Raw genomic sequence first — 27395 nt, 5'->3', positions numbered from 1 at the left:
AAGCGTAAGCTGCGTAAGCGCGTTTGACAACTTTCGTCCTCCAAAGATTAGGCGGGAGGCTGGGCGCCGCCCGCGCATGCAGCGCGTACGTTACATCACAGTCCGCGTGCGACTCTCAGACGCGACACACGCCACCATGCCGCGAAACGGTCAGTACCGGTGTCCGAATTATTTACGTATTTTGTGAATAATATTTAAATAATGACCGGCATAATAGTGAAAATTATTCGTATACACAGGTCATATTGTCTGTCGGTCGTGTCTACGAATGCATGTATTTATTTTGTGAAAATGGTGAATTGAAATAAACGTCAGAATTTGTAAACTGGCACACTAAATTATGGCCGGGAAATTTATGCAAATTATTCGTAGCGTATAATAAACTGATACCGCCATTCATATATCTAGTATGTGAAAACTGTGAATTAAAAAAAAAACCGACAGCCATTTACGAATCTGTGCATGTCTAATAAAAGTAATAAAACACCGGTAAATAAATGGAAACTACTTCAGAAGCCAGAGATAAAGATGTACCGGTACCGGTCCGCCCGACACACACAATGCATGTTTTTTATCACACTTGTGAAGAACTTACGTTAGCCCTAGATCGAAATTTAGGATTTACGGACCGCGTCGCCTCGCAAGTGTGATGAAAAAATACATTACAGCCCTAGTTCGAAATTTTGGATTTACGGACCGTGTCGTCTCGCAAGTGTGATGAAAAAATACATTACAGCCCTAGTTCGAAATTTAGGATTTACGGACCGCGTCGCCTCGCAAGTGTGATGAAAAAATACATTACAGCCCTAGGTCGAAATTTTGGATTTACGGACCGCGTTGCCTCGCAAGTGTGATGAAAAAATACATTACAGCCCTAGTTCGAAATTTAGGATTTACGGACCGCGTCGCCTCGCAAGTGTGATGAAAAAATACATTACAGCCCTAGTTCGAAATTTTGGATTTACGGACCGCGTCGCCTCGCAAGTGTGATGAAAAAATACATTACAGCCCTAGTTCGAAATTATGGATTTACGGACCGCGTCGCCTACGTGTAATAACACCTGTGTGCTCGATTTAGTTACCAAAAATTTGTGGAAATTGAATTTATATTTTTGAAATACGAGGAATAGAAATTAGGAATCTAGTGGTATTAACCACTCTTTTTCAATTCTATTAGTAGGATTTCGTGTGGGTCTCTTCAATATATCTCCACTACTAGGCATTTAAATTCTACCAATAGAACTGAAAAACAGTGTGGTTAATACAGATTCCTAATTTCTATTGCTCGTATTTCAAAAATATAAATTCGCCGTTTTCCAAAAATTTTTGAGTGACTACATCGAGCGCTCGAAGTTCGTAAATCGGGCCCCTGTTACGAGCAAGTGTGATGAAAAACTATTTGACGTATTTGGATGTCCACTGAGTACCGGTGATTTAGTGGCAATTTCAATAGGTCAGAGGTCTAGATGGACCGCCATATCATGAATTTGTTTTCCGAAACTCTACAATTCGTGCATGTCTAAAATATGGCGGCAGATTAGTGACATTTTTAATACGTATCTTTGACCTGATATTACCCTCTAGCTATTTTGTGAAAATGGTTAGTTCATTAATTTATTTATTTTCACCACACCAGCTCGGAAAGGCTTACTTTCCACTTCAAAAACAACAACTTTGCCCCCTTGTAAAACAAATAACTATTATTTAACATTGACATTATACTATATAGCCTATATAGGACCAATCGGTGTTAGTTCATCCTAATCTACGTTAATACTTACTAAAAAAACATACTTAGATTTTGTCCTTTGGCTAAGTTTCCACATCAAAGGTCAATCAAGCTTATTACAGTTATCATATTTAAAATTCAGTTACTACTCCCATTTAAAATGCTATCTATTACTACCTACTAACTGCAGAAGCAAGCCCTTTTCTTGCGCCAAATAGTAATTAAAACAAGTGCATTATTTCGGTTGATTATAAAATCTAACGACGCCTAAATTACTATACGAGACTGCTACATTCTGTAGGTCCAAACAGCAACACTCCATGTCTATCGGTGGACCTTACGCCTTTTGGAATAAGGTTTACGAAATGTCAGTTAACAGAGTGGGCAATCAATGGTACAACAAAGTCGTGAAAGGTTTTAATTTGGTATGAATCATACATTATACTAAACTAAACTATAACACCTGCGCTATTACTTTTCTAGAGATCAAAATGGCTGTTCATGGCTTTATGAACAGTTTTGGTCCTTCGAGCCAGATATTATTCTTGATCAAATGTCGTGGATCGCACAATCTTGGCGAATTTTGTCAAGGTGCTTTATTTCGTGCACAGTGTGAAATAATTTATTTCAAGTAGAGGAAAGTACCTACCCAATTATTTGTATGCGAAGGCTAAAGATACGCTAGGTACACGCTTCTTAGCAAACTGGGTGAATAATTGAATAAGTAGGTACCTCCAAGACCCACTTCGGGTCGTTGCGCCACATAGCAGTAAGTAAGTAAGCTCCCGAATACGGTATTGTGGACTGGTTATACCGGCTACTTGTTTTGGAAATATCGTCATTATTTTTTCATTATAATGATCCGATTGTAGAAACGCCGACATGTGACTTCATAAAAGTCAGTAAGAATTTTTTTTGTTTTCTTTTTCACGTTTAAACTGTAAGAAATGTTTGCATAAGAGTAACAACATATTTTGTGTAAGTAACAAAAAAAGGACGTAACACATACCTAGTTCGGACTTGCGAACTAGGTATGAGTTACGTGTTACAAAATCGGTTGTATGATATTGAGCAAATTTTAATTCTGTATTAGGTCAGGTACCTAATAAAAATTCAGTTAAGTTTTGAGTTACTCAATAAGTTCGTTAATTATATTTTTCAGTGTATTTAATAAGATTATTTTAGTATAAATATAACGTGTAAAATTAGTTAGACTACAATAGGTAGGTACTACATTAATATTATCAGTCCGCGATTAATGTGAATTAAATACAAATTTTATTACACTTTCGAAATAATAGTTGTCTATGGTACGGTGTGCAGAAAAAATTTGAAGGTGAGGCACTGAATAATTTAAAAATAAAAAGGAAGACAAATGTCGTTAAAAAAACCGGCCAAGTGCGAGTCGGACTCGCGCACGAATACCATTACGCATAAAACGACAAAAAAGTCACGTTTCTTGTATGGGAGCCCCACTTAAATATTTATTTTATTTTGTTTTTAGTATTTGTTGTTACAAATGTGACCAAGTGTGACAATGAGGGGGCAAAGAACCTAGAAATTCGTGTAACGTAATTAATGGATGACCCCTAAGTACGAGTAGTTCGTCGGCACTGCATACTTTTCCCGCTTTCGCACCCTACCTACTAATCGGCCAAAACCTAGTAAGGGACAAATTTCTCAAAATGAGTTTTTTATGTTATTTGGGCCCACCTAGTCTAGCACAACATAACAAACTGTTTTGAGAAATTTGTCCCTTACTAGGTTTTGAAATGGGACAGCCGGACTTTTTCCGCTTACTTTTTTAGATTAGATTATTTTATAAACAAAGTAAATTTAATCACTAATCGATCTAATCAGTGTCTGGAGATACAGCATATAGATACGGTAAAGAAATTTAATTTCAGTGCCATTTGGTACCTTGCTTGTCATAGTGAGGTCCCTTACTAGCGACTTTCATTATTTCGTCGGGTGACAAGCAAAAGTCACTAACTAACACCATTGAAATTATTGGACAATAAACCGTGTTACAAGTGTAACAAAGTGCATATTAGTTACTTTAATTTTTTGATAGTACTTAGTGACTTTTGCTTGTCACCCGACGATTTGATTGTCACTGCGCCAAGATACAAAATGGTACTGAAATGAAATCCTTTGACTGTACACTGTACAGCCTGCCAAATTTTTGATAGTCCTCTACATAATTTGGCAAACTAGTATTATGTATTACATAACGGTAATTATCATAAAAATCATGAAAATGTTCCGTACATTAAAAAAACCGGGCAAGTGCGAGTCGGACTCGCGCACCAAGGGTTCCGTATCATAATGCAAAAAAAACGGAAAAAAAATGCAAAAAAAAACGGTCACCCATCCAAGTACTGACCACGCCCGACGTTGCTTAACTTTGGTATAAAATCACGTTTGTTGTATGGGAGCCCCATTTAAATCTTTATTTTATTCTGTTTTTAGTATTTGTTGTTATAGCGGCAACAGAAATACATCATCTGTGAAAATTTCAACTGTCTAGCTATCACGGTTCGTGAGATACAGCCTGGTGACAGACGGACGGACGGACGGGAGGACGGACGGACGGACGGACGGACGGACGGACAGCGAAGTCTTAGTAATAGGGTCCCGTTTTACCCTTTGGGTACGGAACCCTAAAAAATATTTATTTACAAATCGTTATAAATTAGTATTATATTTATACGAGTGTTTTTGTGATGTGCTAACGGTACTCAGTCAAACTTATCGCAGATGGATTACCATCCAATACCCGGCATTCAAAGTCCAAAATAACAATTGAAATTCTAATGAAACAATTGAATATTTACTAAATTCGCGATAGACACCAACTTACGGCTCGATTCGGGAAATGAATTAGATTTCTACTAGACTTCAACAAGTCACGATAATAATTATCGTGACTTGTTGAAGAAATTTATAGATATTTGTAAGATAGATATGTCAAATTTGACGTTTCCGCGATTCTGGAGGTCCTCTTGAACGATTTCGACAAGTTATGACTTAGATATCCAAGTCACATCTAGTCGATATCTAATGTAGATCTAGTTGATCTCTAAATCGTCTCAAGATCTTGTGATTATCTCGAAATCCGAATAGGCCTGTTAGGCACCCTCGTACAAACAGCAACACTTTTAACTGTATATCGGACCACTGTCAGTTAACAGTGTGGGGGATGGTACGAATAGTACAGTTATTTAATTTTATTCACACTTCGCACATTTCACATATTGTAATCATTGATTTAATTTAGATATTGTCTTTCTATTTCTACAAAGACGGTTAGCATACAAAACAATTTTTCACGAGTCATGTTCAAATTTTACCTAGCTAGTATTTTAAATGGTATTTTTTCTGCTGAACTTCCAAGATGCACCGGTAAGGGTATTTCTAATTAACTTATATTTTTTGTGTATTGACCATAATGTTCCATTCGTGCTCGTTCACCAAACCATTAGGTATCAGAAAAATACCTAATCTATCTAATATCAAAGACATATGTCTAATATTAATATTAATACATTTAAACGAGCAATTCTTGTATAAGTATTTATTTATTTATACATATATATATATATCGGGGATATCGGAAACGGCTCTAGCGATTTCGATGAAATTTGCTATATGGGGGTTTTCGGGGGCGATTAATCGATCTAGCTAGGTCTTATCTCTGGGAAAACGCGCATTTTTGAGTTTTTATATGTTTTCCGAGCAGAGCTTGGTCTCCCAAATATTGTGTAAATAATACGATTATTGTTTTATGAACTCATTTGATAATAATGCAGCTGCGTGCAAAGTGCGTAGGTATTAAACGACCATAGAATGTTAATGTCACATTTGCGTATTGATTACAAACATAAACTGGTTTTATCTTTTTCGCTATTTCAAGTGTTCAAGTTAAACTTAAACTGGAGAAACTTCGAACCTTAATAAGTTTTTTTGTCAACGATTTAATCTTTCCGAAAACAGATCGAAACTCAAACTGGTGACCGAAGAGCTGGCGGCTTCCTCGCACAACGTATCAGCATTGCGATACAGCGTGACAATGCCGCCAGCATCCTTGGTACAGCCTCAAGGGCCTATTTTAGATTTAAGCTAGTTATTAATTACGTTTAGTAGTACCACTGTATATATCTTGTATGTAAATAAATGACTTTATAGTAGAAAAAGTTTAGTCGAAGTTCAATGTACGATATTATTTATACCCAGTGACGGTACTGTACTTTTTATTTAGGTAATGATAACTGTTATCTTTATCTGAATTTGTCGGATTGATACTTATTGATAATTTCGCCCTTCACACACCGAATTCTGATAAGGTGATAACTGTGATAAGGTTATCTTTTGTTGATTGAGTAAAAGTAGCAAAAGGTAGCATGAGACGTGATTTTAACTGACCCCCTTATTGCATTTCTGATAGTGATAAAGGTTATAACCAAAATAATTCAGTACGAGTAAAACGAATTCAAAATATACCTAAGTAAGTAGGTAATTGTGTTACAACAGCCATTTTACTCGGAAACTATAAGATATATTTTAATGAAATTTAGAACGTACCTGTGTATTTTGTGAGCCGCTAGATAAAATTTATAAAAAAATATATTTGTGGTATAATTTCTATTTAATAATTGTCAGTTAATAGTTGACGTCAAAGATATTTTTGCACCTAACTCCTAAGGTAATAGATCGGAAAATGTCTAAATATCTTTGACATGGACGGTACCTGCGGGAAAAACAATAGTTTCCTGAAGTTTATCGCTACTTAGGTACTTGTAGGAGTGGCCGCGACCTTGACTCCTTTATCTAAAAATGGCACGGTATTCTAGAGGGCCTACCTTAGACACACAGCCGTCCACAAAACGACGTGCGATCGACCGCCCCACAAGGTGGGGCGCGACTGGATACAGCCTCCGCAGCCGGAAGGCGGAAGAGGCCTCTCACACCCCTTCAAAAGGGTGTCGAAGGAAACCCACGACGAGGGCCTACCTACCGTCTTCTTCTCCTTCCGGCCTTGTCCCATTTCTAATTGAGGTCTGCTCTCCTAATCCTCCTTCTCCAAAGATATCGTCGTGAGAGCCTCCCAAGAAAAACAAATATCTTAAGTTTCATTACCTGCCTCTTTATCGCTCGCATATATTGCAACACCCCAGTTCGGAGAAATCTTATAAAATATTGATATCCAAAAATTAATCTCAATCCTTAGCTTTTGGAGACAGGAAAAACACTTTCGTTTGTGGACTTTGACCCAGATGTTTGTGAAGTGAAAATAAGTTTATAAATAGGTACTCGTGTTTTCAGGTTCTCGGACATAATATCAACATTCACACCTTTGTAATAATTTGGACGTGATAAGAAGGTTCAATGAACTAATTAATTATTTACCTAATATAATTAATGAAACTAATGGCTCTGTGAGTTGTAGACCTCGCGATAAGCTTAAGAAATGTAAAAATAAAAAATACTAAGAGTTAGACCAAGAAAAGTCTGCAACGATTTTGATAGCACACGTAGTGCAAATGTTAAACGTCAAACTTCTATGAAATTATGACGTCTCTTTCTTTTCTTTTTCCTCGCGTTATCCCGGCATTTTGCCACGGCTCATGGGAGCCTTCGGTCCGCTTGACAACTAATCCCAAGAATTAGCGTAGGCACTAGTTTTTACGAAAGCGACTGCCATCTGACCTTCCAACCCAGAGGGTAAACTAGGCCTTATTGAGATTAGTCCGGTTTCCACACGATGTTTTCCTTCATCGAAAAGCCACTGGTAAATATGAAATGATATTTCGTACATAGGTAAGTTCCGAAAAACTCATTGGTACGAACCGGAATTTGAACCCGCGACCTCCGGATAGAAAGTCGCACGCTCTTACCGCTAGGCCACCAGCGCTTCTTATAAAATTATGACGTATCGATATAAATAACACTTGCACTGCGTGTGCTATCAAAATCGTTGCAGTCTTTTCTTGGTCTAACTCTACCTACTTCGTCGAGTCATTATCACAGCAAACTCACAATGGTTCAAGTGCCATAGACCCTAATACTGGCACTTAAGTCCTTTAAGCCAATAGAACCTTTTTTATTAATGACAGAAAAAATATGTCTAACTCTTACTACCTAATAAACGACAGAAAAATTATATCTAACTACCGAACCCGTTCGCAAAATTTCACGAGAATCTTTTGGGAAATGCGACCCGCAGATTGAGTACATTCGGAGTCCGGACATACGAAAGCATTTTTGTCCAAGTTGGAACGGAGACCTTTGCTAACGATGCCAATGCCGCTTTGCGAACAACGCCCTAAAGATGTCAAAATAAGCAATAACAATATTTCAAATTGGGTGTAAAATATAAATACATCCGTCACCCACGCGGCGCTTCGAACCAACGTCTCATGCATATTAATTCTCGTTTACGTAATATGGTATAATAATATTTATTTGTAACTTATAGTATGTACGTGGGAACAGAAAGACGGGGGCGATGGATAAACATATAAAAAAGCTGTAGCAAATACTAATATGTAATTTGGTTCCTTAAAATCCAATGTTAATTTCGAACGATATTTTAGTTTTTTTTAATGTTTGACAAAGTGACATATATACAGAGGAATACGCAAGCTTTTGAATAAGAGATTTGTATTGTTTTAGTTATAGAAATTAGAAAACTCAAAAGTACCTAAATTGGCTTTTGTACCAATTTGGTGCTTTAGAGAGTCGTCTTATACATTTTTTGTGCCGGCTAATACTTACATCTCTTTGCATATATATCTACATCATCGACTGCTGTTAGTATCTACAATTCGAACATACAATAAGTAGGTACAATAAAATTGAGCCCTAAAGTTGCAGGAAACTCGATTCGAACTTTGTAAGTTTGATCTCATTTTAACATCGCGCGAGTAATCAATATTTTTTAATTTGAATGCTGCCCAGTGCGGCAACTGCGGCAAGTAAAACGAGATAAAAGCTTGTTTAAGTGCCAGAGGTCAGGTCAAAAACAAGTCATTGGTCAAAAGACCAATAGCATTATAGGCAGTTATCCGTGTAAGTTGTTCATGCGCTTACAAAACATAGTTGTAATATATGAAATTATAAGACACCGGTCACATTGCTTGCATCGTGCATTACGTTACTGTCGTGCAAGACGATTAATGTGACAGTTGACACATATTTTCAAACATTTCAACGGCGTTTATACCCGCTTGTCCGCGGACCCATTTTGTATTACTCACCTGGTGTGTTTCAGTCTTAAATTAACTCTACCCTCCCGTATTTGTGTCATTGTTAACAAATGAAGATCAAATACATTAAAATACTTAAGAGCGCTATTACATTTCGGCGTTGAGCGAGTTTAGGTATTTTACGCGCTGCGGCAGGCCGTGCGAGCTCAGTACGCCGATCCCTTCTACCACACTCGCACTACAATGATGGATTAAACATTCTTGATCCTTCGCGAAGCATATTGAAATCAACCATAACAACACTAACTGTACTTAACTTTTAAAGTTCTAAAACTGTTATTTGGTAAGTACGAAAATACTAAATGCAGTGCAAATGTACATAGGGGCTGTTCATAAATTACGTCATCTTTTTTGACGATTTTTGACCCCCCCCCCACCCCTCAAATCATCCAAAAATCAAGCTTCGGATGAATCTGTTTCCTCCTACGTCATGTTACCATCATCCGATGTCCAGACCCCCCCCCCACTCCTCCCATTTGAAACGACGTAATTTATGAATAGCCCCATACTCGTACTTATGAAGGTATATTACTCGAAAGAAATTATAGGTACCTACTCGCTTATTTACATGTTTCGTCATTGCATTTGGTACCTATAGGATGTAAAGTTTGTATCAACGAGGGTTTAAAAACGAACTGGTACTGAGGGTCTGATGATGATTAAGGTGGTCACGGATACCAATCAACCATGTAGTAACATGATTAGGCTCGTTTGATTCGTCTCAACAAGATCTTTGACACTGAAGATACACAGGGTCTGATGATGGAGCTGGAAGGTGGCCACGGGTACCAGTCTATCATGTAACTAAACAACTTCGTGTTTGGGCTCGTTTGATTCGTCTCAACAAGATCTTTGACACAAGACAGTACTCAGGGTCTGATGATGGAGCTGGAAGGTACCATTACCAATCAACCATGCAACTAAACCACATCGTGTTTAGGATCGTTTGATTCGTCTCAACAAGATCTTTGACACTAGGTGATACTCAGAGTCTGATGATGGAGCTGGAAGGTGGTCACCGGTACCAATCAACCATGCAACTAAACCACTTCGTGTTTAGGCTTGTTTTATTCGTTTCAACAAGATCTTTGACACAAGATAGTACTCAGGATCTGATGTTGGAGCCGGGAGGTGGTCACCGGTACCAATCAACCATGCAACTAAACCATTTCGTGTTTAGGCACGTTTTATTCATCTCAACAAGATCTTTGACACAAGGTAGTACTCAGGGTCTGATGATGGAGCGCGAAGGTGGCGACGGGTACCTGTCTATCATCATCAGACCCTGAGTAGTATCTTGTGTCAAACATCTTATTGCGACGAATCAAACGAGCCCAAACACGAAGTGGTTCAGTTACATGGTAGACTGGTACCCGTGGCCACAGTCCAGCTCCATCATCAGACCCTGAGTACTAACTTGTGTCAAAGATCTTGTTGCGACGAATCGAACGAAGCCAAACACGAAGTGGTTTAGTTGCATGGTTGATTGGTACCGGTGACCACCTTCCGGATCCATCATCAGACCCTCAGTACTACCTTGTGTCAAAGATCTTGTTGCGACAAATCAAACGAGCCCAAACACGAAGTGGTTCAGTTACAGGGTAGACTGGTACCCGTGGGTGGAGTCCAGCTCCATCATCAGACCCTGAGTACTAACTTGTGTCAAAGATCTTGTTGCGACGAATCGAACGAAGCCAAACACGAAGTGGTTTAGTTGCATGGTTGATTGGTACCGATCACCACCTTCCGGATCCATCATCAGACCCTCAGTACTACCTTGTGTCAAAGATCTTGTTGCGACAAATCAAACGAGCCCAAACACGAAGTGGTTTAGTTGCATGGTTGATTGGTACCGGTGACCACCTTCCGGCTCCAACATCAGACCCTGAGTACTATCTTGTGTCAAAGATCTTATAGAAACGAATAAAACGAGCCTAAACACGAAGTGGTTTAGTGGCATGGTTGATTGGTACCGGTGACCACCTGCCGGCTCCATCATCAGACCCTGAGTACTATCTTGTGTCAAAGATCTTGTTGAGACGAATCAAACGAGCCTAAACACGAAGTGGTTTAGTTGCATGGTTGATTGGTACCGGTGACCACCTTCCGGGTCCATCATCAGACCCTGAGTATTATCTTGTGCCAAAGATCTTGTTGAGACGAATCAAACGAGCCCAAACACGAAGTGGTTTAGTTGCATGGTTGATTGGTACCGGTGACCACCTTCCGGCTCCATCATCAGACCCTGAGTACTATCTTAAGTCAAAGATCTTGTTGAGACGAATAAAACGAGCCTAAACACGAAGTGGTTTAGTTGCATGGTTGATTGGTACCGGTGACCACCTTCCGGCTCCATCATCAGACCCTGAGTACTATCTTGAGTCAAATAAATACATATAGAATGTCAGGTCGTTTCAAATATTTTTAATCCTGTCCGGTTGTTTATTAAACTGTACCATTATAAATTATAATACTATAAAAACAGTGCTAGGATCAAAGTCTCTCGTTGCGGTTTACACGCACACAGTATAGCGTTTTACACGGCGCCCGCCGCACACAATGATAAAAAACCTCGTCGTCGCCGTTGAAAATGTGCGGAGCCGACCGACACACGTCCTGCCTCTACAAGCTCTGCCGCGGCACTGAGCTGGCGCAGCGCGCGTCATCGGTAATATAGAGTAGTTTTCAAAAAATTGCCAAAAAATTATAGTAGAATTTCATAAACACTAATGTATACCAACAGTATAAGCAAACGTTGCAGATTGCTTGAGTATGAAAATGACTTCGATATTAAGTAGATTTTCGTAGGAATTGACACTTGTTTCGGAGAGAAAATCGAGTTCGTTTTACTTTGATTTTCTCTTTCTCAAAGGTATGTAGGAAAAATATAGTTTGATATGCCTAAAGTACAGGGTATTAGTAATACAAAATAGCCAGGTTTAGCAGAGTAAAATTCTCAACATTTCCAAATAAGAGCTCGCCATTCAGTGCTTCACGGGGTTTTTCGGAAACGACCATCAGAAAAAAAATCATTACTAATTTAATAAGTCCTTTTACTAATATTTACAACGATATTTATAAAGATAAGAAGACGCTTTTACTGGAACAAGTACTCATTGTTTCTAATAATGAGCGCAAAGTCCTGAATTTCGTCGACTAGTATCATCAATTTTGCATTATTTCGACTTTTCTTGTAAGAGCGCTCTTAAAATAGTAAACATCAAATTATTCCTATCAGTAAAATTTACATTCGCTGTTTTACGCCGACTTCGAGTTTAAGATAAAGTCAAATACGTTGAAGCAAAAATAAAATGTAATGTAGGTACATACGTAATTATTTCCAATTAGGTAAACAAGTCTGCAATGATGCCCTTTAATCACCTTTGAAACGATTATATACATTATATATCGTGTACAAGGTCATGTAAAACAAAAACATGAAAAAAAACTGGAGGCGCGAGTCTCAATGGACCTAAGATAAAATCAGTAGCCAAAAACCGAATTGCGAACCCAGAATTTAATAAAATAAAAATAGTTTTTATATCATGGTAGATGCTAGTTTCAAAATGCAAATAAAGTTAATTTTATATGCCTTCTTAATTGACTTTATAAAATTTTGTGAAATTAAACGTAACTTTAACACCAAACTTCAACATTTATTCAGCAAATAGGCCACAATGGCACTTTTACAACATTGAATCTACATGCAAGCAAAAATAATAATAATAGTTACATCAACAATTATAAAATACCTACAACTAACTGCAACTACCCACTCAAACTAACGTATTACAATTACTGAGAAATGTATATTATAGTCTCTTACTGTCGAATTACATAAAAAACTATATTAATATAAAATAATACAGATACAAAAACACAAAAAAAATACTATAATTATCTATCATTATCATTAAGTTTATCATTACCGAGGTAACCTACTCATAAAACGCATGATAACTAATTTTGGATCTAATATCAGTGCGGTGCGAAAAGATTTCTGATTTAAGTTTAATAATGACTCTTTTGCCAAGCGGGTAACATCTTTTAACCTTTCGTTATGTTATGTGTGGTGGTGAAAAATCGTGGGTACAAACCTCGGTAAAAATGCAAAAAGATGGCTAAAAATTCGGTCAGAATCCTTAAACTAAACACAGACAAGAGGTTAAAGTTTTGTAGAATTTCATTTTTTTTATTGGGAAATAAACAGCTTACAATTGTGCATAGTATACATTAAAAGGAAATGCAATGTGATTATATAATTATAACAGTCAACGGTGTAGCATTACACATTTATACAATGATAACAGCGGGGGTGTGGCGCTGGCGCCCGCATCGCTATACATTTCTGGGATGACTCCAAATTAATATAATTCTCAATTCTACTCGCGGGCGCTGACTCCTAGGAGCTCACCGAAAACATTTAATTTACAAGCAATTTTGAATTTTATCTGACGGAAATAAGGTGCAAGAATATGTGTTTTTGTCTTGTGTCACAATTCTTGTATACTGATTTCTGAATCTGGTCCTAAAAATATCCGAGAAATCGTAAACATCGCAGTTAGGTGGGCGGTTCTGGTGTTTTTTGCAATGGCAATTTAATTTGTTATTTAGAACCTAGGTTGATAATAAGTTGTTTGTCAATAATTTCATTTTTGGTAAAGCTTTTACTGTACTTTTCTTTCCACATGCAACTAATACTCATCGAGATTATTCTAACAACCCCAAACACAATTAGGTTGCATTGTTTTATCACAGAGTTCCTATGGCCACCTCCTGTCTCCATCAGATCAGCTCGATGGTACCATAATATTGCATTGTCATCCAATTTACTATGTACTTATGCAAATTTTCAGCTTAATCGCAATCCGGGAAGTGGGTCAATTAACTTGCAAGATTTAAATTATGCGTAAAACAATCACATCGCTAATGGGTCGCGTAAGGGAAAGTCTAAACAGCATTCTAAAGGTGATTGCGGACAGGTTTAGCTGGCCTATAATGTGGCACTGGATATGGAGCAGGTCAGATATACCTTGACCTATGTCAAGTAGGTACTGGGCCTAGTGTGTAAAAACTGTACCTAATGATAAACACTTAGTGTAGGTAACTAATATAGCTTTTAAGTTAATTTAACTAACCATATATGGACTTGTGGGTCTGAAATAAAGATATATATATATGTATATTATTATTATTAACCCGTACAAGCATACCTATATGGTTCCTTCCATGTTCCTTCCATATAGCAAGTTAAACTAAACTAAAGGCTTGTAAAAATGACAGTTTCGATGAGACCGGTAACACGTTACCTTACATTACAAAGCTACTACGAGCTAGTTTTAGTTGTCACCGTGAGTATATCAATCAAGTCATATTCAGGGCCGTCTTAAACTATGCTGGGGCCCTATTTGGGGCCCTTTTGGAAAGTAAAGAAAGCAAATCGAACTAACATTTTTCTACTATGATCTTCTATTTATTATGGGTAATCAAATATACTGTTACTGCCTGTTCTTCGGGCCCCCTGAGGATGGGGGCCCTGGGCACGGGCCCCGTGTGCCCTTATGGTAAAGACGGTACTGGTCATATTCCCAATAAAAATACGAAGCTTTATTGAATTGCCCCGTTATCTATTACGAATTGTAAATATGACGAACCGGTAGCTTTGCTAACCTTCAACCAGTCCAACCAAGCTGATGTAGGCATTCGTATAAAATACAATGTACATACATATTTATTAGAATGTAAATATAAAATGATAGACTAAACATTTGCATATTTATATTTAACTTGGACATATTTACATTAGGCTAATGTGCTCACTTTTTAACTATTCACTAAATATATTCTTACGGTTATATGCTCTTTTCTAATTTATGTTAACACGCAGACTATATGTAGTCAAATATGTTATCGAAAAAAAATTTTTTTTTTTATTGATATATTTGATTTGATTGCAAAGCGTTGAATTTTCTTATTACTGTCATGTAACTTCTATCTCGAGATATGGACTAATAATTTGGGGAATCTCGATATACTCGAATTCTTCTGTTACAAGACTATACCTACATAATTTCTTCAAGAAAATAATTATGATGTTATAAAGACAATAGGAACGCAATTATACGAGTATTGCATTAAATTCATCACATATCGCAGTCGTACATTTACCTTCGGACGCCATGTCCATGAATTTAACAGTTATGGCAATTTTTGTGTCATCATGCTGTATTCATACAGAAAATATTCATATTTTGTTTTATATTTACGTATGACGGTGTAAACAACACAATGGAGTATATTTCCTTTTTACTGTATGTAGGTGTTAGGTACTGTAATCTATCCGATACGACCTTCAAACCTTTAAAAAAAGAGCGTACTCCTATGTTAAATGCCGGGAACGCACTTGTAACCCCTCTGGTGTTGCAGGTGTCCTTGGGCGACGGTAATTGCTTACCATCAGGCGATTCGTCTGTTCGTTTGCCTCCAATATCATAAAATATTATTATTAATAAAAATGTAAAGGACAACCACATGTCATTGGCAGCGTGACTGGATCACGCAGTATGGTTTATTTATCTACTCAAAACAAACAGACAGACGTTAAATCCAGCATTGTTGAGGTAATTTTCTTCGAGTTTAGACATTTTTTTGTACACTGATCGATAGAGCTCGATGATTACGTAGAGACGTAGCAAAAATTAAAATAAATGGATAATATAATTATATTTCGGAAAACTGCAAAATATATAAGTCTTACTTATACCAGATAATTTATATCTGCTTATTAGATAGGTAATACGTCAAGTGTTAATGTAACATCTACATCTAAACAGATCACAGGTGGGCACGTCTCCAATTTTCAACAATTACAATCTATTCCCTTTAGTCTGGTATCAGTGGTATCATTCAAATTGACTGACATGAAACATGTATCTCGAACCTATACACCTTCTTGATAAAGTAGTGTTATTATTGTTCTACATACTTCTGTGGTATTCAATCTTTTAATATTAGCTGTAGGTACTTAAGGTCCGTCCACATTGGCGCCATTTACAGTCAACTTTCAGCGCCTTTGCACATGAGCAGAGGTCGGAATTCTCGTAGCATTTTTGAGCTGTCATAATGACTTCTCGTTTATCGACTTCCGATTCCGATATGTATATCGATAAATACTGAATACAATATGTAAAATATAATTACGAGTAGAAGTAAACAACATGCAGTCTTTTCGCGAATGAGCGATTTCTTCGAGATAACCTTTGGATACCAACTTCGATGCAATTCTCGTTGCAATTTCTTTCGAAAAATGTTTAAAAGGCATAAGCAGTAAACAAATTATTTATATGAAACAATTAAATATTATTATTTTAATTTCTATTTATAATTTCTTAAAAGTTGGTATCCAAAGGTTATCTCAAAGAGATCGCTCATTCGCGGTAAGATTGCATATTATCATATTTTACATATTGTATTCTGTATTTATCGATATACATATGTATAATCGGAAGTCGATAAACGAGAAGTCCCTATGACAGCTCAAAAATGCTACGAGAATTCAGACCTCTGCACATGAGGCGCGTCTAAAGCTGACATGCGCGCGTAGAACCCGCGCGCAGCGCGTGTGCTGCGGTGATTCAGGGATATGTTGATTAATGGTTATTTTTATTTGATATTTGACGGCCTCCTAGCCTAATAGTCGGTAGTGCCCATGTTTGAATCCTGGTAAGGGCATTTATTTGTGTATTAGTACCCACAACGATCTGTGTGAAATTGGCCTATCATATTTATTATTTATTTATGTATGTTAATATTATCTTGCAGACGAAGCCCGAGGCGTGAGCGGAGCCATCCGCATGTACTGGCGCGCGGTACTAGGTGAGCTGGTGGCGACAGCGTTGCTGGTGCTGCTGGGCATCGCGTCATTGGTGCCTAAGATCTCACAGACTGACACACTAATAGGCCCGCCTTTGGCGCACCCGGCTCTGGCTTTTGGCTTCGTTGTGCTGTGTCTAGTGCAGGTATTCATTTATTCTATCAACCCTAGGTACCATCCAATTTCTATAGATCTACAAAAACCCATTTGCCTTTATTGGTTTTTTGAGATCTAAAAATTTTCTCGGCACATAAAGTGAATCGACAAAAAGTTCTATTTAATCATCGAACCTGAAACGGAGACATTCGCTAACGCTTCGGCCAACAACTCAAGTACAGAACAAAAGGTAAACATACGTTTCAAGACTTGTGAAACAATTATTCATGTTTATAGAACAAATATTAACAGATTAGGTACTGTTACACTGTTACCTTATCTACCGAACGGGTGACCGCTTTGTTTATCTAGACAGGGCTAACTACCATGTTTAGTTCAAATATTTGTTCCTGTGTCTTGGATGTGTTCCATATATGTACCTAGATATAGTCTTCAAGTGTTTGTTTATGTAGATACTAAAAAAATGTGTCCAAAAATAAACGTTTTACCCGACTACGGGTAAGCAAAAAGAAACTTATGATTTTGACTGGTATATGTTTTACACTTGTTTTACACCGACAAAACTTACCTAGCTAGTAACATAAGTATAGTATAGAGACCGTCTAAAACGCTTAACACACCTTATTTAATCAATCGTCCTAACTGGCATCCTAACTTAGAATCATAAAAAAATATTCCTAGTTAGTGCAATCGGACTCCTTGTTACTAAACGCGGTTACACATTTACGCCACCAAATTTAGCTGTTAAATAAACTATTTTTTTCCTCCCAAATATTTATTTATATATATCTTATTTGCCCTTCCTCTATTCAACAACCGGTTTTTGTTAAAATTTGTTTTAAAGATTCAGATTAGAACTAGATTCCCACGGTAGGTACAGGCTGAGCCTAGTGTGGGGATCATTGTATTGTTTCTTTTGGTGATGTTATATTCGTGGAATAAATATATTTTTATTTTATATATACTTAATTTCTTTCTATTTTTAAGTTATTATTGAAGAAATATTAGTTTTAAGCTACATCTATTGTTTACAAAAAAAACTGTTGTACCACTACCCTAGTAGCATTTTCGTTGGGGCCCACGGTGCCAACGGTAGGGAAAACGTTGGGATGAGGTTCGTTCCGTAGCCAACATTAATTTTGTATTGGCCCACCATCGCATTTACCAACATTCGCTGTGGCACAGATGCCCAACAATGGGCCTTTGTGTATTTTGGTACCGTTGGCTAAACAACGATAATATTCGTTGGCCCAATGATGACATATATCGCATTTACCAACATTGGCAGTGGCAGTGATGCCCAACAATGGGCCTTTCTGTATTTTGCTACCGTTCGCTAAACAACGATAACATTCGTTGGCCCAATGGTGACGAATACCGCATTTACCAACATTGGCTATGGCACGGATGCCCAACAATGGGCCTTTGTGTATTTTGGTAACGTTGGCTAGTCAAGGATATCATCCGATGGCCCAATGATGACAAATATCGCATTTACCAACATAGGCTGTGGCACTGATACCCAACAATGGGCCTTTATTTATTTTGGTAACGTTGGCTAATCGACGATATCATCCGATGGCCCAATGACCACAAATATCGCATTTACCAACATTGGCTGTAGCATTGATGCCCAACAATGGGCCTTTGTGTATTTTGGTAACGTTGGCTAATCAACGATATCATCCGATGGCACAATGACGACAAATATCGCATTTACCAACATTGGCTGTAGCATTGATGCCCAACAATGGGCCTTTCTGTATTTTGCTACCGTTCGCTAAACAACGATATCATCCGATGGCCCAATGACGACAAATATCGCATTTACCACCATTGACTGTAGCATTGATGCCCAACAATGGGCCTTTGTGTATTTTGCTACAGTTCGCTAAACAACGATAACATTCGTTGGCCCAATGGTGACGAATACCGCATTTACCAACATTGGCTGTGGCACGGATGCCCAACAATGGGCCTTTGTGTATTTTGGTAACGTTGGCTAGTCAAAGATATCATCCGATGGCCCAATGATGACAAATATCGTATTTACCAAGATTGGCTGTGGCACTGACGCCTAACAATGGGCCTTTGTGTATTTTGGTACCGGTGGCTAAACAACGATAACATTCGTTGGCCCAGTGAGCACAAATATCGCATTTACCAACATTGGCTGTGGTACTGATGCCCAACAATACCAGTTGAGTTTGCTTGTGGCGTCACTAGATGGCGTTACTGTCTCCAAACATCGAAGTTATAGTTTTTTTCTCGATTATTCCGGATATAATCATAATATTTTTTTAAAGTAACTTATAAATCTAATAGCTATAACTATAAAATTTATACATAAATTTAAAAAATTGTATTTTACCAACATTTACTCAATTTAAATCTCAAAAAACATAAATCTCGCTTACGAAGTTTCGAAGTGCGGTTAGTATATATACAAATTAGAGTGTATAGTAAGTGTACTTGCTTCGGCAGTACATATACTAAAATTGGAACGAGAGAAGATTAACAACAACTGCTGCCTAGCCTAGGGCCTTCATGTGGATACAACCAATGCCTACCGTAGTGTAATTGTAATATTTATCAGCAAAGACCCAACGTCGTATTACACAACCACTTACTTAACGTAGGGTAACTGTAAGACTCGTAATCAAAAGCCCATTACATAATTAGACTGTAGGCACACTATAAATTACACAACTATTTACCTACGGTAGTATTGTAAGAATCCTACACAAGGCCCAACGTTAAAGTTACAATGTTGGCCCTTTGTGGGACAAGCTGTGTTGGGCCTTCAACCTGGTGCACGACTACCTACCGACCTACCTGACTTGCCGTTGGGTAATTGTTGAATTTGCAAACAGAAGCACAACGAAAAAATTGCCCTTTTTTATTTTTTTGCAGTTGGCCCTACAGCAAGCCATACGGCCAAATGTAACAATTAACCAACCATCAAACAAATGTGTATAGGCCCAACCACGGCCCAACCAAAACCACCACCGTTGAATAATTTTGTATGATTTATTTAAATAGGCCCAACGAAAAAATTACTCTAATGGCCCTCTGTTGGGAATCTTCGGGAGGGCCTTTGTCGAGGGCCCTCCAGTAAATCGTACGGCCAAATGTAACAATTAACCAACCATCAAACAAATGTGTATGGGCCCAACCACGGCCCAACCAAAACCACCACCGTTGAATAATTGTATGATTTATTTAAATAGGCCCAACGAAAAAATTACTCTTATGGCCCTCTGTTGGGAATCTTCGGGAGGGCCTTTGTCGAGGGCCCTCCAGCAAATCGTACGGCCAAATATAACGGTTGCCCAACTAATACGTAAACAAAGGCCCAACAAAATCCCTACAAGAAAATGCTATTAGGGTACCACCTGCGAGTGAGCGGTGTCTCTTGACACAAGTGTCATGCATACGCTTAAAAAGTCTAGTTATAATTACGTGTGATTATGCTTAATCAATAAACATGTTTTTATATTTTTATTCTATAATTACAGGCATTCGGCGAAGTATCCGGCGCGCACATGAACCCAGCCATCACTCTGGCGTCTACGCTGCTTGGCCGCACGCCAATCGTGCTAGCCGTGGCGTACACGATCGCGCAAATGATAGGCGCCACACTTGGTTATGCCGCGCTATACTCTATAACGCCACAGAGAATTCTAAACGGTTCGTATGAAATATCGACAAAAAAAAAGAACTGCACAAAACAGTTTGATATGCCATCTTTTCATGTTAAGGATTACTCACGCTAGAACGACCCGGGTCCGGGCAAAGGCAACCGACGTTCATTTGACCGGTGATCGGTGAAAAACGAAGTGTCGGATGCCTGATGAGTGAGACATTCTGTACTGTAAATCCAAGATGGCTACCGCTTCATATTTTTCAGTTTTTCACAACTGCCTCAATATGGGTATCAAATGAAAGGGCTTAACACTAGCCATTCCTACGCGCAAGCGAGGTACTAACCTAGAATAGAGTACCTAATGAAAAAAATGCAATTCCAATATGGCCGCCAACAAAATGACCATTTACATATTTTCCAAAATCCTCTCAATAGTAGAGTGATGATCGAGTAACTTACGCTCCAAGCGTGCACTATTGCCGACCGCCATACATTTGTTTTAACAGTTTTAACCAATGCACGAATATGGTGGTCGGCGTCAGCGTCGAGCGAGCATTTCATAGCCGACGCTTTACTACGTTTACTCCTTGTTGTAGAAATACCAGCGCTAGGCGTGACGCTACCAGCGAATGGATTCAGCCCCCTGGCCGCGACGGTAGTTGAGGCCCTGATCACTGGTCTCGTGATACTTCTGGCTTGCGCGCTGTGGACGGGCAAGCATGATCCCTCCGCGTCGATCAAGTTTGGACTTGTCGTAGCTGGATGTGTGTACGTTGGGGTGAGTACCTAATTGTCCTGTAGGAGTAGGACAACACGAGCCTTTGTCAGTCACACACAGATCCCAGCTGTTCAAACTTTGACAAATGACACCATCACAACTGTAGACTTGTAGAGCTTGACTAGAGTCAAGTCTGCAAAGATTTTGATAGCACACGCAGTGCAAGTGTTATTTGAACGTCATAATTTCATAGAAGTTTGACGTTTAAAATTTATTTATTCGTATGGCATTCATTATGAGTCGTTCCACAGTTTTATTTACAAATTAATGTCTAGGTTCTTCACCCATTGGGCTGCGTTATCACTAAACGCTATTAAGTCCAGAGGGTCACCAGGGTACATTCGTTTTGGGCACTCGTGAATTATATGGTGGATAGATTGTATAGGTGCTCCGCAATCGCATTCCGGTGAGTTTTTCCACCCACACCGAAACATAAAATCGCCAGATCGACCGTGCCCTGTGCGAAGTCTATTAAGCTGGCACCATTCCCGTCTTGGGGCCGAGAAGCCTTTGGGCCTTTCAGTGGGATTGTATTAGCTGTAGGCTGTAGGCAGGTTGGAATTCCATTCCTCCATCCATTTATCTCCGATGTTGAAGTTATCCTTCATTAGTCCGTGTGCCGTTGAGTAAGACGGGTGGCGGGATTTTAGGCGTTGTCTGGGAGGATACATGAATTCAGGATAGGCTGGCATTTCTGGATTTTTAGAGATTTTGGTGGCTTCGCTGAGCAGGGCTTGCTGTCTTCTGAGGTGTGGTGGGGGTATGTGGCTCAGTGTTGATAGCCACTGGATTGGGGTCGACTGTATGGTTCCAGATATGCAGCGCATGGCTTTCCGCAATTGAACATCTACCTTCTCCACGTGGGCACTATTAAGCCATACGGGTGCACAGTATTCCCCAGCAGAGAAAACCAAGCTGAGGCCTGTAGTCCGGAGTACATCTGCGGTAGCTCCCCATGTTGTTCCGGTCAACCTATGCAGGATATTGTTGCGGGTTCCGAGCTTTTTGCTTAGCTTGCTTAGATGGGCACAGTACGTCAGAGAACGGTCAAGGGTTACACCAAGGTATTTGGGCTGTGGGTTGTACACAAGCGCTTTACCATCAAACGATACTGCGGGGTTGTATGAAGCTAGTTTGTTGTTCAGGTGGAAAGTTGAGATCTCCGTTTTGGACGCGTTCGGAACCAGTCTCCATTGTTTAAAATAGGTATTCAGCAGTTGTAAGTCTGAAGTTAGTTGTGCTTCCGAGAAGTCAAAGGATTTATGCTGGTGAGTTAGGGCGATGTCATCAGCGTAAATAAATTTTCTAGACGCTGTTTCCGGTATGTCGTGGGTGTAAAGGTTGAAGAGTAAGGGTGCAAGTGCGGAACCTTGAGGGAGGCCATTGTGGAGAGTTCTAGGGCGGCTCTGCTTATCTCCAAGATGGACGACAAACCTTCGGTTACTAAGCATATTGATAATTAGGCTTGTCATTCGTCGACAAGGGATAACCCTCATCAGTTTTAAGTATAGGCCATGTCGCCACACTGTATCGTAGGCTGCGGATAGGTCGACAAAGACAGCAACAGTTTTCAACTGGTTTTGGAAGCCAGCTTCTATGTGGGTCGTAAGGGACAACACTTGATCGACACAGTTACGGCCACCTCTGAACCCGGCCTGCTCTACGGGCACAATTTTGTCGATGAGCGGTGTGATTCTGGCCGAAAGTATTTTTTCCAGAAGTTTGTAGATGGAGCTAAGCAAAGCTATGGGTCGAAAGCTCTTCGGGTCGTCAGCAGGTTTGTTTGGTTTAAGAATCGCCACTATTTTCGCATAGTTGAAAGAGGGAGGGGCAATTTGTTTCTGGCTAGGATATCAGAATAGAAAGCAGTCAACCATTTTCTGCAGTTGGGTCCCAAGTTCTTAATGAATTCGTTATAGATACCGTCTTGTCCTGCCGCTTTACCCGGCTTAAGGAGTTGAATAGCACTGGTTATTTCTTCCACCGAGAAAGGTTTCGCGATGACGGTATCAACGGGAAGCGCTCTCTTTAGATTTTGGGCCTGTTTCTTTACGGCTTTAGTGTGGGGTGAGTCTCCTTTGACGCGTGAAGTTTCTACGATTCGGTTTGCAATTGAATCTATCAGCTTTTGGGATGTACAACCATTTCTAGTACCGGATTTGCCTGTTAATCTATTTAAAACCCTCCATGCCGACCTGCTTGAGGTTTAAAATAACGCTTGCACACACAGTGCTATCAAAATCGTTGCAGACTTACCTTGGTCTAACTCTAGACATTCTCTAAGGTAGACTGATTATCGTTCTTCCGACTCTCCGGGCCTGTGCATTGAGAACGGAAAAATGTGCTATCGCCGCTATTAAATAAGGTAAAATCGTCAGGTGACAAACAAAACTCACTAATTACCACCACAAGTTCATAGCCATAGTGAACCATATTAGTACTAAAAGAAGGTCGACTTTTGTTTTTTTTTTTTTTTTAGTAATTAGTGACTTTTGCTGGTCACCTGACGAAATGCAATTATCAAGGTTGGCCTTTAAATTGATTTCATGTATCGTGGTTAGCACATCACTATCCAGTATTTCCAAAGTAAAAGTCCCATGCATCACATGTCAGAGCAAAAACGCTTTCCAGGTTGTTATATTTAACTTCATAAAACTAACGGTTTCTTCTTTCCAGGGTGAAATGACCGGAGCCAGTCTCAACCCAGCACGTAGCTTTGGACCTGCGTTGGTCACACAGCATTGGGAATACCTATGGGTAAATATTGGTGTATTCTGTGGTTTGATGATGATGATGCATTCCTGTTATCCCTCATTAGGGACATATGGCTCGCAGGCTCGCAGAAGAATTCTCCATTTGTCGCGTTCTTGCGCGGCTACTTCCAGTTATTTCCAGCAGAGTCCAGTTGACCAGCCTTCTTAACTGACCGCCTCCATGTAGGTAGTACAAGGCCTCCTACTACTACTACTGGCGCGGTTTACCTACTAGAAATAGGAAGACTTGTAGGAACTGTTTGGTTATGTCCCATACCTAATAAAGTACTGTATTTATCCCGGGCCCGTTTCTCAAAAGCTTGTAACTTATAATACAAGCTGATGTCACATTTTGACAGCGTATGTTAGAAAGGACTTCCACTTGTATTACAAGTTACAAGCTTTTGAGAAACGGGCCCCTGGAATCTGGATTCGACACAAGGGCGTCGCCATGGGGGTGGCAGGGGGGTCAGCTGCCTCTCCTTAGAGAATAAAAATTGTCTAAACATATACCCCTTCCCCTTCCATTGGCCATCGGCCATATCAACCGCCCCCTCAACTAGCCCATGCCTTATCAACTTCTGGTCCGGCTTGTCTCTTCCCCGCCTGCGGCTAAGATTTCTTTCACTCAACAGACAGACTGTTTTTAGGGTTCCGTACCCAAAGGGTAAAACGGGACCCTATTACTAAGACTTCGCTGTCCGTCCGTCGGTCCGTCCGTCCGTCCGTCTGTCACCAGGCTGTATCTCACGAACCGTGATAGCTAGACAGTTGAAATTTTCACAGATGATGTATTTCTGTTGCCGCTATAACAACAAATACTAAAAACAGAATAAAATAAAGATTTAAATGGGGCTCCCATACAACAAACGTGATTTTTGACCAAAGTTAAGCAACGTCGGGAGTGGTCAGTACTTGGATGGGTGGGTTTTTTTTGCTTTTTTTTTTTGTATGGTACGGAACCCTTCGTGCGCGAGTCCGACTCGCACTTGCCCGATTTTTTTATCCTTTGATTGCCACGTCTATGTGTGCCGTGTCATCGTGAAGCTTGTCGGAATCACAGAAGAAATAAGAGTACTACCGAACAGAAAGGACACTTCCTACAAACTCGAAGTTTGACAGCGGTTCAGGGTCGAAACATGCCATCCCTTTCTAATATATGGCACTATCCCTTTCGGCTATTTAGGGTTGTCAAAATTCAAGTGATTATCTTATCTGTGTTCGTGCACGCAAAACGAAGTTAAGTGGTGCCAACCCTAATAATTGCTCGGAGCAATGCTGAGCCGAACGGAGCCGAGTTCGACCGAAGTCAGGAGTGTCTCCCCACTGTCGGAATGCACGAAGGTTGATATTGGGCTGTAGGCGCGCGCGTCACTTAACGTCTTCGGCGGTTAAAAGGTTAATAATAATTGTTGTTTTCAGGTATACTGGGTAGGCCCGCTGGCCGGAGCGGCGCTCTTCGCGCTCCTGCACAAGTACGTGCTCGCACCGCAGGCGCACAAGCCTCCGCCGCCGGCTCGCGAAGAACTGCCGCTGAACGACAAGAATAACTGCTAACGCGGTTTAAAAAGAGAACTGGAGCCCGTTTCTCTAAAGCTTGTAACTTGTAATACAAGCGGATGTCACTTTTTGACAGCTTTTGTTAGAAAGGGACTTCCATTTGTATTACAAGTTACAAGCTTTTGAGAAACGGGCCCCTGGGTGCGAAGCCTACGTGCAATTGTTAACGCTCTGTTGCGAACGAAACGCAACTGTCCCTAGTGTGGAAGACTACGATACGCTACGGAGCGTTAACGTTTGGCACGTTGGCTACGTGCCTGTATATAGGTATAGTTACCAAACTGAGAAACATAATCACCTTTTTCGAATAAGCTGTGTTTTTAAAGTCTGGTAAGAACATTTTGTCAGTAGAAAAAGGCGCGAAATCAATCCTTCTTTTGTACAAATGCACTAATATGAGAGATCAGTCTGATAAATTGGATCAATCTAATTATAATTTCAGTACATATGTTCGTGCGGGCGTTGTAATGTATGTATTCTTATAAGCCACGTCACACTGTACCGCATGTCGTGGTGACATCTCTAACGCCTTGGGTATTAGCAGTATTAGTGAATGCTAACGTACACACATTAGAACGAATCAGAAGTACAAGATTTAATAATCATTTAATTTTCATAATAATAGTGTTGAAATTGGTGTGTACTACTAGTACATATTAATTGAATAGGTACCTACATTGAATTGTCTGACACGAACGCGTAGAATAAAAAAACACCTGTTATAATATTATTAATCTTATTGTATCAAATAGGTCTATTTCTAATTTCAACTGTTATACCTCTACATAAACGATTGAATTTCGAATGCAGATCTATGTTGATTTTTATATTTTTAAGTATGCCAACGAAAATTTACATTCGGGTGAAATTCAAAAGAAATAAGTATACATAACCATCATTTATTGAACTTAATTATACGATTAATTAAGTATATCAATGACTAAGCTTCTTAGGAATTCACCCTTCGTGAATAGTATAATATTAATCGGATTTTTTCGATACTGTCTCAAAATGCTGTAAATATTGTTGTGGTTTATATTTTTATAAGATTTGTTTTGACAATAAAATACTGTTGACACATTTCGTATTTTACTTTGGAACTATACCTGTAGAAAATTATAAGTGTGTTTTGACGACATCTAGTGTCGAATAGAAAGAAACGCAATAGTGCAGCACTGCTGACTGTAAGTGCTTTAGTGGTATTTGGTGGTATTATATTAAAATTGATGAAAACGCACTTCATGGCACAAGCGTCTTTTATGTATAAAGTTTTTTTTTTAAGAGGATACACCACTTTTGTCAGTGGTACAACTTGTACACGAGTTAGCTGGCGACATCTAGCGTCGAGTAGAAAGAGTGCCAAGGCAAATTAGGGACCGTGCACGTTGGAGGGTCTGCCATCTTGTAACCTACATCGAAAACATAAACATTGATACTTCACGCCAAAGCAAGTGCTGCCATTAACCGTTCTGGTACGTTTTCTTGTGCATAGTAAATTCTGCCATCTTGTGGGCTACATCGGAAGCATAAACTTCACACTTGCGCCAAAAATCTGACGGCTTCTGTTTCCCCCTACCAGAGATATATATAACTCCGTATAAGATAATAAAGTCTAAGAAAAAAACGTGCCTCGGACGGCCAGGGAAAAGTCATTCTCGAATAGATGGCGCC

The 27395-nt window shown here is 39.3% G+C and overlaps 2 protein-coding genes across 2 annotated transcripts in view; one reads left to right on the top strand and one right to left on the bottom strand.

Moving 5' to 3' along the window:
- LOC134793100 (ubiquitin-conjugating enzyme E2 S) overlaps positions 1-27395 on the bottom strand; it is a 176569-nt gene that overhangs the window by 139301 nt on the left and 9873 nt on the right. The gene's annotated exons all lie outside the window — the stretch shown is intronic.
- Positions 38-26795, top strand: LOC134792997 (lens fiber major intrinsic protein-like). Its single transcript, XM_063764504.1, has 6 exons — positions 38-149; positions 16819-17015; positions 20506-20677; positions 21230-21411; positions 24088-24168; positions 25587-26795. The coding sequence occupies exons 1-6, from the start codon at positions 77-79 to the stop codon at positions 25719-25721; spliced, it is 840 nt and encodes a 279-aa protein (XP_063620574.1). The 5' UTR covers positions 38-76; the 3' UTR covers positions 25722-26795.

Source organism: Cydia splendana, chromosome 8, assembly GCF_910591565.1.
Source record: "Cydia splendana chromosome 8, ilCydSple1.2, whole genome shotgun sequence".
NCBI lineage: Eukaryota > Metazoa > Arthropoda > Insecta > Lepidoptera > Tortricidae > Cydia > Cydia splendana.
Note: the sequence above shows the minus strand (reverse complement) of the source record. Positions and strands in the feature narration are given on the sequence as shown.